Source organism: Anoplopoma fimbria, chromosome 10 (genome assembly GCF_027596085.1).
Source record: "Anoplopoma fimbria isolate UVic2021 breed Golden Eagle Sablefish chromosome 10, Afim_UVic_2022, whole genome shotgun sequence".
NCBI lineage: Eukaryota > Metazoa > Chordata > Actinopteri > Perciformes > Anoplopomatidae > Anoplopoma > Anoplopoma fimbria.
The window spans coordinates 3,614,139-3,631,267 of record NC_072458.1 but is presented as its reverse complement, the minus strand read 5'-3'; the positions used below and the strand labels follow the sequence as shown (position 1 = coordinate 3,631,267).

Sequence of the window (17,129 nt, the reverse complement as noted above, 5' to 3'; positions counted from 1 at the left end):
GAATAGATCACCACTGCTATGGTATCAAAGATTCATCTCAAGTCTTCACAAAAACGTTATGTCTCAGTGGGGCCAGACGCATCCTCGGTTGTTTCACCGAGATCCTCAGTGACCTTGAGGTGAGATGAGAGGGAGAAGCTGCCCTAAGCCCGTTGCCACAGTTGTAATAACTACTGGCAAAGAAAGGCAGCTGTGGATTGTGTGTATCAGCAACATCTGTGGTTAGAGAGTGTGTGAATGCATGTGCCTTACCCTATGCGTGATCTGTGTGTATGTGCACACTGCATGTGCAAATCTGCCAGTGGTGTAGAGCTCTCCACCAAAGACCATCCAATTTGGGTCGGCCCTCTTTAAAACCCTCTTACATAAGCCACTGCTCTCAGATGTGTGATATCATGGAACTATTTGGGGCTTTTCCTTTGAAAAAGTCTGTACAGAGTTAGATAAAGACTAGCTTGTTCTTTAAATAATACATTGGAGCTCCCTCTCATATTGTCTTATTACACTGTCGTCACAAAATCGGGCCAAAGCTGACCTGTAGTCTTTGCCTTTTTTGAGATGTCAAAGAAGAAAATCATTCATTTTATTGTAGAAAACTTTAGCCCTTCTCATCAGCTGACCTGGATTTAGTGGACAAACAAGATATATCTTTGTCCCTGTCCTAGATTTTGTTCTGACATCCAACAGATGAAGAGACTCGTCTAAAGTCATGATTGGACTTTAATATTTAATGATATTTCCTGCTTTCCATGGTCCATTTTGGTTCACAGTGACCAATTTACCTCAAGTCCACAGTTAGTTTAATTAATAAAATACAATATTAGATCCTTATATGACCTTTACTCACACACATCGTCTTGCCAAGCATTCAGTGAACTGCAGGACAGAGTTCTACCTGCAGGAGTAAAGAAATGAAAAATTGATTACTTATAGTGCCTTAATGTTTTTATGGGGGGGATTTTTCAGTATGTCAATGTTACAAGCTGAGACATTAAGTATTCTCTGTGATACCCCAAGTTGTCTCAAGTGTTAAAGTGTTTAAGTCTTAGTCTTGCTCTTCTACACATTTGTGTTGCTTAAAGATCCTGAGTGAAAAATGTTGGTTGAATTTAATCTAAGGAAATAATCATTCATTGTTGATTTTATGTTTTCTAAAGCTTTACCAGTGACATTTCTGTATTTGCATGTAACCCAAATCAACATGTATGTCATTTTCCCTAAAGAAACCCAAACGGATAAGCAGAAGTGTAGCACCTCCTATAGAAATTAAATTCAGCATGAGTGTTTATTGGTCAATATTTATTTCTGTAGTTTCTCTGGGATTCTCAGTTCAGTGTTGTGTTGCATCATATGAAACAAGTAAAAACTGAGCCCAGAGCAAAAACATCTCCTACAAAACAGGCAGGCAAACCTAAAATAAAAAAGGGGGAAAGGGATAAGGTTGTGGAGCATCTTCTGACCACAAAGTCTCTTCCCAGTGCAGTTGTGAGAGGACTGTTGCAATGAATTTGGTTTTAGAAGATCACTAGCTCATAGAACCGTAGAAGCATCTCCCAGTGTGGGTGTAGCAAACAGCCTTAGCTAAACGGAGATTAAGGCAACGCTGGAAAGACCCCTTGAAGCCCTCTTAGGCTAGTGGGTGATTTTGGATTTAGCAGTGGTAGCAAGATAAAGGCCTTTCTTCCAGCTTAATTGATGGGTGTAATCCATGTGTTGTTTTAAAAGCCTGTCTCGTTGATGTGTGAACACAAACCCCTGTGGGTCTGTGCAGAAAGTGGTGATTTAGAGGGCCAAACTGAGGGTTTCCTACTGATAGGGTGGAGCCTTGTAGATTTGGGATCCTCTTAAATGGCTCAGCTGATGACAAAGAGGATGCTGAGGATGTAAAAAAAGACAAGCCTGCTATTTGTGTCCATTTTCTGCTGCTATAGAAACAGTATCAGGACAGCATTCTTAAATAGAAATACTCATGCCCTTCATGCAGATCTTTGATAATCTCTTATGTCACTCGTACTTTAGTTGCAAATAAATCATGATTTCAAATCAAATGATTTGAGCGATTTCTGCCCCATACAGTCAAATCATACAAAATGTTTTATCATAACTGTCAATCTATCTTACACCATATAGTACATTTCTGGGACTGTCAGTCCTGCTTTTCTCAAATGTTTGACTTTTGAATGCCCTCTGATAAGTTATAAAATTTCTGTCATTCTGTCAGTTACTCTCTTTTCGACCATGCTCGGTACATTTTCTGTGGTAATCAGGTTTCAAGGAGCGTGCAATTAAAACAGTCGTACTGTGATTAATGACTAGAGATGGATAGAGGCTTAATGAGAGTGATCACAGTCATCCCTAAAGTTAGGAGGTTCTTGAACTCCTCAAGGCTTTAGCACATGTTAAGTAAATCTACTGGTGAACCTCTTGGACTCAGTCAGAATAATAATATCCTTGCATTGATCGCTATCATGAATCATAAATTATGCTTAATCTCTACAAAGTATGTAATTAACCCTGCAAAGATTCCAATCGCTCATTATATTACCAAAGGACATTAAGTAAATATAGCACGGTGCCTTATTAAATCAGGTGTGTACCTTTTTCAGACATGCCTTTAGAATAAAAAATGTAAAATGACAAAAATGCTGTTTTTTATGGTATACATGTTTGTTACAGTTCTACAAATATAATACTTTGATGCTGCCATTAACAGTTATTAAACGGAATCTAGTGTAAATCAAGCATAAAGTGGCAGATCGTTGTCTATTCTGGAGTGTGCAGTATATTACTTTAACCAGAAATTTAAATCTTAATGCAAAAAATTAACTACAGCTATTTTTGCCTCTTGAGAAAATGAGTGACCTATTGTTGAAAATGTGCTACAAAGTGGAAGAGAGAGAGTAAAACCTGATTAGCATGGAATTGACAAATGAACGGTGAGATGGGTGGAAACGAGGACAATTATGAATGTGGGTGGTGATGGTGTCTGTGTGTACGAGAAAGACCACATTTTGTATAAATTAAGTATAACACCAGTTGAAGACATTCTCATCATGTTTCATGAGCGTGTTTGCACTTTATTATTTGCTCGATAAATCTTAACTAGAGCAGTAACGGCTTTAGTTTCACTCTACAACTTTTCCAACTGAATTGCATTCAGTGATATTTAGTTCATTAGTGTGTTAATGTTCTGGAAAAATACTTAAAAGTTTACCTTTCAAAGTTTTATACACCCTCACTTTTTTGAACATTAATTGACTTGCCTAAAATTTCCTAAGGTTGCAGTGGTTGAACTGAAAATGAGGTGTATGTAAAAAAGCTATTAGTGTTTGAGGTTGAACACTTTTTATTCCTAAATGTGTGTGTGTGTGTGTGTGTGTGTGTGTGTGTGTGTGTGTGTGTGTGTGTGTGTGTGTGTGTGTGTGTGTGTGTGTGTGTGTGTTTGTGTGTGTGAGAGAGAGGATTCTGATTCAAACTGCTTGCATGTGTAGAACAGAAATGCTTTTAACTTAGAAACTCAGAGCTGAATCAGGCAAGGCTCAATTGATGAGCTGCTTTTTTCTTACAATCAAAAACATACTTTAACACACAAACAGATATTCACACACCTACACATTCTTGTACATTGAGTGTGTGTATATCATGACCGCCATGCAATGGTTTAATCTCTTGAGTTACAGAGGCCACTGACCAAAGCAAGGACACATCTGAGATCTGCCATCCGGTGCTTTAGGTTCAACAACACAGTATTTATAAGTGCTATTGTACCAGCAGTTCAAATGACAGAAATGTGTTTCTCTTTTGTCATTTCAGCTGTCCTTTGCTGCAACAACCCCGGTTCTGGCAGACAAGAAAAAGTACCCCAACTTCTTCCGCACCGTCCCATCAGACAACGCTGTGAACCCAGCGGTAGTGAAGTTTCTCAACTTCTACAACTGGAGCCGTGTGGGGACCCTCACACAGGATGTGCAGAGGTTCTCAGAGGTTTGTGTTACTTATTCATTCTTTCAAGAGACTACATTTTGATATGTAAAGTTCACATGATTTGCAATGGAAACCTAAGGTTGTATACCAAGCTGTTACAGAGAGCATGCACAGCTCATGAGAGCCACTTTGATGTTTATGAAGTATAGCTAGTATTTAGATTTCTCTTAATCAGAAGGCACTGCAAACTTTTCTGTACATAATGAAATCAGGTGAAACTGTATAGTTTTCATGGTCATTGTATTTTTTTATTTTGGTATGCAAAATTCCTGCACTCCAGCGTAGCCTTTCCCTTGGTCAGTTCCCATTTTGGGATGGGCTGTGCCATGATTAGTTTAATCATTACACTTTTGAGGTTTTAGGTCATTGTGGATGATGGATAAAGAAATTCATCTGGATAATTGTTTCTTCTAAAGAGTTGCATAGTACTGGTAGCCTTAATTGCAAGATGGTAAGATTACATTGTGTCACTTTCCCCAATATTAATTGCCGTTCGTTTTTGTGTCAGTTTAGAGGCAACAGAAATGCTCCCCTTCTTGTAGTTAGCACACAAACCTGACAGTGAACCATGACTGATTGACAACTTTGACAACAAGTGTTTTTGTGGTGTTCAGGAGTTCTATTTCATTCTTCCTAACCGACCGATGGCGGTGCTTTAGCACCAGATATCTCCATATCGCATATGCGCAGGTCAAGTCAATATACCTACAAAGTCACTGTGACCATGCTATGATTTAGGGCGCATGCCCACCTACAAAACCCTCACGTCATCACGCAGTGTGTTCCTTCTATCTTCTCGCAGTTGAGGAAATGAATGTAACCTCAATTTGGCTTGTCGCAGCTTCCTAACATGAAGGTTGGTGCTTCCTTTCTTCATGCACAAGAGTCTGCTGCAAGCTGCTTTGTGTTTCAATCTTAATGATCAGTTTTTCTTTTGAATGGACAGCGGTTATCTTGCCGATACAGTTCGGGCTGAACAACTGCTGGACAGGAGAGAAGCCTCCAGCGCCTAACAAGGCTTGCCAAACTCATTGCTGAGTTAAACGTTTGTATTTTACATCTTGCTGTGCTGTTGGCTGAGTATATCGTTAGTTGGTAGGTTATTGATGTAACCTGGCCCCATTGTTAAGGTAATCAGACAGTGCTTTAGTGTATAGCTTCAACCATATGATAGTTTTTTTCTTACAATTGTTTGAGGCACCATCCGGGAAAGGCCGCGATAGCTTAGCCTTATTTGTGTATAGGACAGTGGTACTGTGATTTCGCAGTGGCTGTCTTGCATTGTAGACATTTGTAAAAATTGGGTTGATTTTGAACATAGTTTCTTCAAAATAACAGCTAAGTGTTGGCTTGGTACTGTTTTGGTGTAACTTATATAGTCAGATGACTAGGTGAGTCGTATGTATGTAGTTGGATTGATTTGAAGCCGGTAAGGAAGAGCAGAGGTGGACTTCTTGCCTCAGAGACATCAACTCATTGTCCCATATGGTACTCATTCTGATGACGCTGGACAACAGGGGGGCCACTAACTACTGCTGCTAGCCCCAAACCGTCCAGGGAGGCCATGGTTTTCAGTGCTTCTGAACCTGCTCAGAGGGGACCCATGGGGCCTCTGAAGGAGAGCAGACCTTCTCTCTCAGCTGGAGGGACGCATTTTGCATCCGAATCCGGAGCACCTTCAGCTATGTGTTTGGCCATTGGAAACCAGCACTCACTCCTGGCATCCAGTGACCAGTGATCAGTGATCAATACTGTTCTAAGTTTGTAAGGCTCCCTCCACCAGCTTTTTCCCAGCTCATTGGCCATCACTCTGCATTTCCTGCAGTCATTGTTGGATAGCGGTAGATGTGCAACGACATTTAAATATATGCTGCTGCAATTTTAGCAGGGCACGAGAGTAGACAACCAGACAGTGGGGTCACACTATATGGTTAGTCAATCTTTAAAGGCCACACAGAGGCTTAGACCATCAAGAGTCAATGTAGTGCCATCATGGGACTTGAAACTGAGCTACACAACATCTCTGGGTTCTCTACACAACATCTCTGGGTTCTGTTATTCGCTCGCATGACTTCTCTTACCATTGTTATGCCGATGACACCCAGCTGGTCTTGTCATTTCCTCCCGGTGACACCCAAGTGGAGGCACGCATTGCTGCGTGCTTGGCTGACATCTCGAAGTGGATGGCGACACACCACCTGAAGCTCAACCTGGACAAAACCGAGCTACTGTTCCTCCCGGGGAAGGGCTGCCCGCACCGAGACCTGTCCATCACCATTGATGATGCCGTAGTGGCGCCAACTCGGACTGTGAGGAATCTGGGTGTGACCCTGGACGACCAACTGTCGTTCTCAGCAAACATTGCATCGGTCACACGCTCCTGCAGATTCCTCCTCTACAACATCAGGAGGATTCGCCCCTTCCTCACTGACGAGACGGCGCAGGTGCTCATCCAGGCTCTGGTCATCTCCCGCCTGGACTACTGCAACTCACTACTTGCCGGAGCCCCGGCGTCGGCCATCAGACCTCTGGAGCTTGTCCAGAAAGCTGCAACACGTCTGGTGTTCAATCGCCCCAAGTTCTCTCACACAACTTCCCTTCTCCGTTCTCTACACTGGCTCCCTGTAAGAGCTCGCATCCAGTTTAAGACTCTGGTGCTAGCCTACAGGGCAGTGAAAGGAACAGCTCCTTCCTATCTCCAGGCCTTGGTCAAGCCCTACACCCCCGCCCGACCACTTCGCTCTGCTGCCTCGGGGCGATTGGTTGCCCCGTCGCTCAGAGGTCCCTGCGGCCGATCCACCCGGTCACAGCTTTTTTCTGTCCTGGCCCCTCAGTGGTGGAATGAACTCCCCACTGACGTCAGGACAGCAGAGTCGCTGCCCATCTTTAGGCGCAGGCTGAAAACTCACCTCTTCAAGAAGTACTACCCTGAGCCTTCCTCGTAGCACTTATTGCATTCGTATTAGTTGTTGCACTTATTGAATTCGTATTCGTTTACTGCACTTATCCTATTCGTAGTAGTTTGTAGCACTTATTATATTCGTATTAGTCTGTTGCAATTATTGTTTTCGTAGTAATTTGCCTCTGCACTATACTTTTGCTCTGGCTTATGCTTTAAGATGCTTGTTTAAGAAAGGAGATGCACTTATGACTTCTGGTGACTAGTAGTTCTCTTGAATACCTATGTTGAATACACTTCCTGTAAGTCGCTTTGGATAAAAGCGTCTGCTAAATGACTGTAATGTAATGTAATGTACTGTGCCCGGTGCAGGCACTCCATACATATGTGGAGGCCCCTGCCAATTTACCTACCACCCTTTTTGTTTGCTATTGGGATTGTAAACAGGATGCACCCCTGTCAAAACAAAGGATTTCTTATTGTACTGTGGACTAACTGCCCCTAGTTATGTGAAGTGTCACTCTACTCAGAGTGTGCCCACATCCTGGGAAGCCTTGAATGGGGTCTCTCTTTAAAAAGATCTGTGCGGTTGCAACCTGGGAGTCTTCGTCTACCATCATTACCGTGTCAATGTTGCTGCTCCTCATGCCACTTCAGCGGCAGTCCTGTCAACCGCTTCCATTCCTATGTGCGGGAAGCATTCCTTGCTGGTATAAGCCATCTAGTGGTAAAGCACAGCCATCTGGTGGTCGTCCAGAATTCATAGAAACTTAGTTATTCGTAACTCTCGTTTTCATAGTCTGTGTACCTTTATTAATTCCTGTCTTGCCATCCTTATACCTTTGAGCAGTGTAGGAGAAACTTCCCATCTCCTGAAGTTGAAGGTTAACATCTCACAATTATAAAACACTGAATATATTTTCAGTCAGGGAGATTTTTATCTTGTCATTTACAGACGCAGAGACTGGGAGTAGTATCAGTACTGAACAATGTTTTGCATTTTTTTTTCATTGTCATTCAGATGATGCCAACATGATATGAGTGGGTGGCAATCAATTGAATTCAAGCTTTTCTCCACTATTTGACCGAATTAATATTATTCCACCCACTTTAAACTCTGTGGATGGATTCTCCATGAGTCTGAGCAAATGCGTAGATTAACATTTTTGAAACTTAAACTGGAGCTTTATCCTAACTCTAATGCCGTGTTCACACCAAAAGCGAAGCAATTTTTTTGCGCGTTTAGTTTACATGTAAAGTCAATGCACAGACACGAATATACGCGAGTAGACGCGAACTCGAGGCTGGCGGCGCAAATGAGGCAAAATCGCTTCATTCGCGCGAGTTGAAATATTTCAACTCCGGCGAAAAATTCGCGTGACGCTGTGTTGCGAAAGCCAATCAACGTTGAGATTCTCCTCCTGTCACTCTGTCACCGATCCAAGCTCCGTTCAGAAAACAATGATTTTAAAAGTGATTTCCTTGTTGTCCTGCAGAGAGAACTAACAAAACATGAATTCTGACTTTTTACAAACCACCATCATTGTGTTGTTATTTCGGCGTTCCTTTTTGTACATTTATTGCAATTAAATCACAATAAAATTGTTTATTTTCGGTCCATACAGCTGTAGTAAACGAGCCGACGTGTGGTTTGCTGGATTCAGTGAATACAGATTAAACCAGACAAGACGGCGTTTAGTTTCCCTGGATATCTGGGACTGCCACAACAAATATAAAGTAGAAATAGTAGTTATTTCTTGCATGGTTGATGGCGGAAATAAATAGCTGAGTTGACAGAGTTTTCATTGGAGATAAGCCCCTCCCCCTCTCCAGCGAGTCTATCGCGAATGAAGCGAATAAACACAAATGGACCTGCGAGTAAACTGACACAAAGACGCGTTGCGAATATTCGCTTCGCTTTTGGTGTGAACGCAGCATAACGCAGTTTAATGTCCCTATAGATAGATAGAATAGATAGAAAGCAGCCTTCAGTCTATTATACCTAGCTACATTTGTGAGAAGTATTTTGTTCCTACTAAAAAACCTTTGAAAGATAGATGATTTATTTTGGAAGTGGTGGAAAGTCGGATTTCAGCTCAGGACTGGAGAGGACCAATTTACATTCCCCAAGAAAAAGTTGTTTCCTCTATTATACTGAGTGTCAGGCAGCCTTTAACATTGAAATAAATAAGAGATATAACAATCCAAATCATTTATAAATATTTTAAGTTAAAATCATGTCTTACCAAAAAGGATGGTAACTTGCAAGACAAACATATTCATGTTTGTGGTTGAACATTAGCGAAACATACACATTTGTCATACTCTGCCAAACATTTTATCACATTGGTGACACGGGAACATTCAGTTAAAAAAAGCCATGTCAGAGGTATTGAAAGCATGAATTTGAGAAAAACATATTGAGCTCTTGCCTCGAGGCCCTGGTAGAAAACAATCTGCTCAGCAGCTGGGGGTGGGAGGTGGAGGTGGAGGTGTTGGGGGGGGGGGGGGGGGGTGTATAAGAAGTCTCACTGCAAATCTCAGAGAGCCCAAATCCCTTTATCTCTCCCCTCCTGAAAGCGCCAAGGGGCTTAGGATGGGAGGGAGACCGGCGGCCCGATTCAATCAACCTGCCACGAGATTGGCCTCTAATCCTGATTTACAAATATGCAAGCATCACTTCCGTACTTTATGATTTGTACAATCCTCTGTCAACTTCAGAGCACGTTGGTTTTTGGTACATCTGGAAATCATGGTGGCGTGTAAAAAGACCAATGGTTGTCGCAAAATGCAAACTGTTGTTTGGATACTGCCAATGAAAAGAAAATATTAATAACAATAGATTGAATTATGAATTTATTTTGTAACCTTCCTCTATAATTTAAGTGTTCCATTTAAGAATAATTCTGGTTTATTTTAATCTGGCGTATTTTCCTTAAATGTGGTTATTATGGCTCGATGGGTTGTGCTACATACCCGTCTTCATCTTATAGAAACGACTACCAAACAATGTATATTTGGGGGCAAGCTGTGGGAGCCTCTTACAGCTTTCCAAATAACTATGTTTTCTTTTTGACATTCACCATTTCAAGCTTGTCTCTGATTCTGGCTAAAAATAAACCAGAAAGATGTCACAAAAATAGCCATCGTGGCTAACTGCTTAGGGATCTACAGATGTGCTGTTTCCCAGGGAGAAGAGGTTAATGTTATGTAACGCTTGTTAGGGATTCAGTCGGGGCCATGCACACCACACAAACACACACGTATAAAATATGTCATCTGGGACACTAATCTGTAAGCTAAAGCCAGCTCGTCACTTCTATTGTTAGACACCGTTGAACACACACAGGGGTTGGGAGAGTGGGTGGGGGTAGACTAGGCTAGGCTAGCTATTGCTAGTGTGAAGGTGTCTGTCCACATAACCAACACATGTACACAAAGATACACACACACACACACACACACACACACACACACACACACACACACACACACACACACACACACACACACACACACACACACACACACACACACACACAGTAATCAACATTATTGAGATTGCCGGCCAACAGGGCTCTTTTAGGAACAGAGCAGCCATCATCAGCCAGTCAGATGACAGACCTGAGAACAGGATTAGGACTCTGTCCTCTGCCTGGAACCCAACGAGCTCAGCTGTTTAATAACACTATGACCACTTATACATTTAGGTAAAGTTACTCTCTCAGCAGCCACTCTCTCTGAGGTCCCACAGAAATCTTAAAAATTGCTTTATTGTTGCCCTGGTTTATGCATTTCACAAGTATTCTTTATCCGTCAGCTACTTTTCGTTAGAAATGACCATGAAATGTTGTTTAAATTCCTTTGCAGAATGATTCCGTCATGCCATTGTACAGGCCGTGTAAGGCCACCGGAGGAAGCCATTCAAGGGCTTGTCATCAGGCTGTAGCACAACCGTTTGTTACGCTAGTTTGTATAAGCACATGACTGGCATTATAGTCTGAACTCTGGGATTTGCATGGAGATTTATATGGCAATATAGCACACAGTATGAGGGACAGATGTGTATAAATTGCATGAAAACGTACATGACACATCCTCTGTTTTGTCTCTTTGCAGTACATCTCCAATATAAATGTGCAGGTAGACGTGCACACGGCTAAGACAGACCGATGTGATGATAAAAAGCCCCTGCTAACACTCTAGTGTCTATGTGTGACACTTATTAACACACACATGCAGTCACACCCTTCACAGCAAAGGGACTTACGCAGAGGCCTAGAAATGATGTGTTTATTATTTGAGGTTAGACTACAGCAGTGTGTTTGTCTCACTGTGTCATTCTGGTAGCACCTGAATCATCAAAACTCCTCACTTACTCTGCATCAGGGCACTCACTTTAGTATATCTGTCTGTTCGCTGAAAGGTGTGATTTTTTATTTTTGAGGCAAGTGTATTTGTTTAGTTGCAAATGTTAAGCTTAAAGAAAATTGATTAATCATTCCGATCATTCATCAGGCAAAAATACCAAACATCCCCTATTTCCACCTTCTGTATTGATAGGTTAAGCTGTTTTTTGTATTTTGGTATACAGTAGTAAACTATATATCTTTGGAATATTACCAGTAGGCGTTTTGTTTTTTTTAACAGAGGGATGGACCTGGTTTGTTTCATTCGGAAATTCAGTCGGTGCCATAAGTTCCACCTTGAACAAACCTCAGTCAAATAAAGGATCAATGAGTTAGGGATAGACACACTTAACTAAACAGCCCCTATGTCCCTGCTCACTCTCTGCGACTAGGGGATGGCATGTTAACAAGAGGGATGCATTTTTGGCCTTTCGCTAACATAATAATAATAATAATAATAATAATAATAATAATAATAATAATCAATCCTTTATTAGTCCCACAATGGGGAAATTATTTCTCTGCATTTAACCCATCCCGGAGGAGCAGTGGGCTGCAATGAAGCGCCCGGGGAGCAACTTGGGGTTAGGTGTCTTGCTCAAGGACACCTCGGCATGTTGCCGGTAGAGGGGTTTGAACCACCAACCTTGTGGTTACGGGACAAGCGCTCTACCTCATGTGCCACAGCCGCAACATCAAGGACAACATCCCCCCTCATCCCCTGTCAAATTGCCTACTGTCAAAACAAAACATGCATTTGAAGACATTACTCTACCTGTGGTTTTTGTCAATTGTAACATGCATTTTCGGTATTTTTTTAAGTCAATTGAGAAACTAAATTGCAGAACGATAATGAAAATATACCTTAGTTACAGCCCTGCAAAATATGCACTTAGGTCTAGAGGATAGAATTATTATCCTAGGATAGGATATTGAATTAACTATGAAAGTTTAAATGATGACGCAAAGCCCACTGCTACCAATGTATTTTAAAAACATCCTCAACTCAAGGACCAAAGCTCTGATGACGGAGTTTTTAATTTTCAGTCAGTCGAATGGAAGACAGAGGCAGTTGGTATGGGATGATACCTCATTCTGTCATATACACAAAGAATTACAGGGTATCCCTCAACTTCAGCTAAACATTTATCTACATGTATTATGTGGTGATATGTCTATTTGTGTGTGTTATTGTATTTGTAGATAAAAAAAACATTCTGCATATAAATAAAGTCATATTATGTTGATGCCCTTTGTAGACATCAATGCATTGCACACATCAAACTGAGTGCATCTGACATTTTGTCATTCTGTCCATCATGTGTGGGTGTGTACTTAGTTGTCTGTGCATGTGTGTGTGTGCATGCACGCATGCCCAGAAGTGCATCAGGATTAATTCTCTTCTGTATTTGCTGCCGGGGATTCCCAGGCTGCCCAGACAATCAAGGATGTTTTTGTTATGCAGGAAAAGCTGCTCACTTTTCCCCCTCCTTCCGTCACTCAATCCATCCATACCCCTCCCTTCCACCCTCCTCCCTCGCTCTCTCTAACACACTCAGTCCACCAGAACACAGATGTATTTGTCCTTTTCCATCTCAGTGGAGGAAATGCAAAATCACTCTAGTGACTATGTGTGACACCAATAAAATCCTCTCGCGACAAGGGCTTTTTTTTCCATGAGGTGAATGGCTTTATGTGTCAGCCTTTGTGATGTTGTGTATGTGCGTGTGTCTGCATGTCAGTATGTCTTGTCTGTATGTGATTGCAAGTTGTTATTCCATACACCTGTGCGCTCGCTCCAACACACCTCTTCAAACACAGAGCTAAACTGCTGCAAACCCTCTACTGTCCATGCTAGTTTGTACTTAGCATTGCAGCAGCCAAGCCTTTTAGATCAACGCTCAGCACAACAGGACTTTGTACCTTGTCCAGACCACCATGCCAATTGTTCCTCAAGAGCGAAACCTGGTTGTATTGATCCACTCCAGCCTCTCTGTTGTTTCAGCTCAGCAAACAGTACATTGGAGGGAATGTTTGTACAAGAGTGAGTGATGTACAGAGTGATTTAGAGCTCCCTCCAGGGTACCAAGGGGGGGCAGGCAATTATGACAGCAGACATTTAGAGACATGAATGGAAATAAAGTTGAAGTTCAATTTCATTGATTTGATTGCAGCCATCTTCTAGTCTATTACATGAAATAGTTTTAATGGCTATTTTTAACAGTAACAAAAGAAAGTGGTGGTGGATTGAATGGTAGTGATAGCAGTCATGGACTATATAATTGGGAATGCTTACTGCTGTAACTATGTTCACACCACTTTGATGTGCTGTAGCTATTTGTGAAGTTGTACCCAACCTGAAATCCATGTTTTGATTATGAAACACTTACACCCTGTAGGCTTGTAATATTGAACCTTATAGTTTCTTTATTGACCGAGAACATGGCTTTGGTCAGATTAAATCAAAAAAATGATGAATGAACTTTTAACAGCAAAAGACAGAATAAAAATGTCCATAGAAAAGGTTTAACCAGCCCCTCAGCATAATCCACTTCTCTGCTTTCCATTTCAGTGTATTCCACAGCTTTATTTTTGTCAAAATATGGCTTAAGAATAAATATGTTTGCCAGTCTGGATGTTGCCCTCCGTCTGTCTCTGAAACTTGTGGAAGTTTGTGCTGCAGGAATGGTCTGAAAAGTTTCCATGGGAGATTTGATGCCTTTGTTCTGTGATGACAACCTGTCATTATAAACATTATAAATTCAGGGTGACCCAACCCTCCATTATCTTTCAATGGGGAAACTACAAAAAATGTCAAGCTAAGCATGGATTTGGGATAAAGTATCACTCAAGGAAAAGCGTTTTATGTATGAAATGAATTCCATTCATAGCCATGGCAGTCCACAATATGTATTTGAAGCAATAGGAAACAAATAATATGGATAAAACCACATGCACATGCACGATTACAGACAAATGTAGGGCAAACACACAAGGCCTTCAACTGTTACATGTTGTCTCTGCCAACTGAGCTTGGCATGCCCATTTGAGAGCACTCTTCTCTGATGCTCCTCATGGCCCCTAATGCCAAACTCTCGGGTGGAAGTGGAGAGGCCAATGGCTGCAGGGCATGGCCGGAGGACATCAGAAAAAGAAAGGCCAAAAAGAGAGGAAAAGATGTCAACAGTGAACCAAAGCATGTAAACTGTAGATTTTTCTAACAGCAGACTTTTTGACTACACAGGTGAAACATTTATAATGGCTGCTTTCCATGTAGGTGATCCCATGCAGGACCCTGATATTGTGCATGCTGGCTCATTGGCATACCTTACTAGAACAGCTAAATGGAACAGAGCCGTCATTAATGTTGTCAGTTACACTTTGCTTTTCCTTTGAAAAGTCAAAATGTCTGTGGTGAAAAAAGGCCTTTTCTAAAATTGTAGTTTGAGGAGGGAAGCCAGAGGGATAAATCCTAGTATGTGTGTTTGTGAGGGGCGAGAGAAAGCGAGAGGCAGTTTGATAAACCACCTCATGATCGCCATCACTGTGGGGTACCTGCTCCATTCTCCTCCTTCTCTGATCCCATTGTCCACCATTCCACTGAACCAATACATCAAAGCAGATATATAGCTGCTGCAGATACATTTACAGTACTGCACATATGTCTTATCTTTTATATATACGTTTTTAAACCAGTTGTTAAATTCAAAGCATAAAATTGTGCCTCTTGTGTCATTCTGAAAATAAACAACGCATATAACTTTGACAAATGCATGTTGGATATTGTGAATGCAACAAATCCACATCGAACAGAGTGAATTAAATCATGATGATGATTTGGATGTCTTCAGTATTTAATATGTCTCTGTCATGCCTTGATGTAAAGAGGCTTGTCTTTCTGTCTTCCTACTCACAATTTAAGATACAGCATGCAGAGACCAGCTCAGAACATTAAATAGTCTGCATTTATCTATCTGTATTGTTTTGAACATAACATATAAACATTACTATATACACATTGTATCCAGATATACCATTATAAGGTATTATTCCTCTCTCTATATATATATACATGTATATATATATATATATTATATATATATATTTATATATAAATAATTTGAATATTATTGTTTTTAACAGAACTCATTCAATCACTCATACTGAATTTTTATAGAGCTAATCTAAGTAAGTTGATTATAGCTTATCAATGGATTCAGAAATTTGTTTTGCATGGCAATCTTTTTTGATTATTTGATGAATGGGTTTTTTTGGCATTTCTCCCATTTCTCCTCAATTTTGAATTGCCAGTTTCTTACGAATCCCAAATAAATTCAATCCATGTGAGAAGGAACATGTTAGACAGTTGGTTCTAACTGGTTCTTTTTGACTGGGAGAGTGTCACCCATAAAGGTTCATACCGGGACTTAGAATGTGGTGGATGATAAATAAAAAGAACAGAACAATGAACAAATTACATGGTAATGATCAACTCCTTCTTTCTCTGTCTCTCCCCTATTTTAGGTGAGGAATGATCTAACTAATGAGCTGGAGAAAGCAGACATTCAGATTGCAGATACAGAAAGTTTCTCCAACGACCCCTGTGTCAACGTCAAGAAACTCAAGGTAAGTCATCCTTCCTGAACAATGCAACGATTCAATGAAGAGAGCCACAATTCTTACTTATTTATTTAATACTGTATTTGTGTATGAGTTGATGCCATCCAAAGTAAATCTTGGACAATGAATAAGTCATCTGAGAATTGTCCCACTTTCACTGTATAGAGCAGGGCAGTTTAACAAGGACACTGTATAGGCTGGTACACATGCATACAGGGTTTCTTATTTTATTTTTCTCTCCTCTCTTCTTCTATCTTTTGGCATGAAATGGGACACAACAGAAGTATACCATGATTGGGCTAATATCTAGATGTTGTTCTGTCTTCAACCATTTCTTCCTGGTTTTAACATGCATGGTTGATAAGAATTGCTTCGATGAAGCAAAAAAAGGAAAATAATCAGATGTAGATGCAGTCAAGTTTGAAGGCTAAATTATCCAAACTATCCCAAGAGGCAATCAGAGATGCTTCTGGCCTCAGTTGTATATGCACAGTGAGTCAGTGCCACAGATCGTTTACAGCAGCAAACATTGTCAATGGAAGTATAACTCGTGGCCTAGTGTCTGGTAAGCTTAACTGGTAACATACAATTATTCAGTGTAAAGGAGTTTAAATATATTTTTTTATAGGAAGTTACGTAGCACAGTGAGAGAAAGGATGTAAGAAGCAAAGAGAGCAGAGTTGGAGAAAGAAAGAGAGAGGTCTGACATGTGAGTGGAATAAAGGATGGTCGCAACATGGAGCAGGTTGAAAGAAATGCAACAGAGATATGATAAGACAGAGGGATAGAGAAGGAACAGGAAGATAAGCTGTCTTTCATAAAATATATGTGTAACTGTAAATGTTGAGGGCTGACATTTTAAGCTGACACTATCCTTCCTTGATCAAATCTAAAAAATTCAAATCACAGTGTCGCCTCGAAAGCTTTTCAGAGCGTTTGGATAGGTTGGGCGGGGAAACTCTGACACCCTAATGGTCCGTTTCCAGCTCTTCTCGCAAGAGCAGTTTTCTGTCTCCCCGACAGCTACGTAACATGATGAGGTAGAGGGTGACACAGATTTCGTTGTGAAGGCTGGTCTTTTTTTGGTTCTCTGTTGTGTGATTGTGGCTGTGCGACAGTGTGTGGGGGGATAAGGGGGCCATGGCGTCACTCGGTGATCCACAAATAGAGCACTTACATCTGTGATCCAGCTGGAATATTCAAAAAGCAGACAGGCA

At 41.0% G+C, this 17,129-nt stretch overlaps 1 protein-coding gene across 1 annotated transcript in view; it reads left to right on the top strand.

The window, feature by feature from the left end:
- gabbr2 (gamma-aminobutyric acid (GABA) B receptor, 2) overlaps positions 1-17,129 on the top strand; it is a 161,307-nt gene that overhangs the window by 78,718 nt on the left and 65,460 nt on the right. The window contains exons 3-4 of the mRNA XM_054606465.1: positions 3,814-3,984; positions 15,817-15,918. Coding sequence (XP_054462440.1) covers positions 3,814-3,984; positions 15,817-15,918 — 273 coding nt within the window. The remainder of the gene's footprint in view (positions 1-3,813; positions 3,985-15,816; positions 15,919-17,129) is intronic.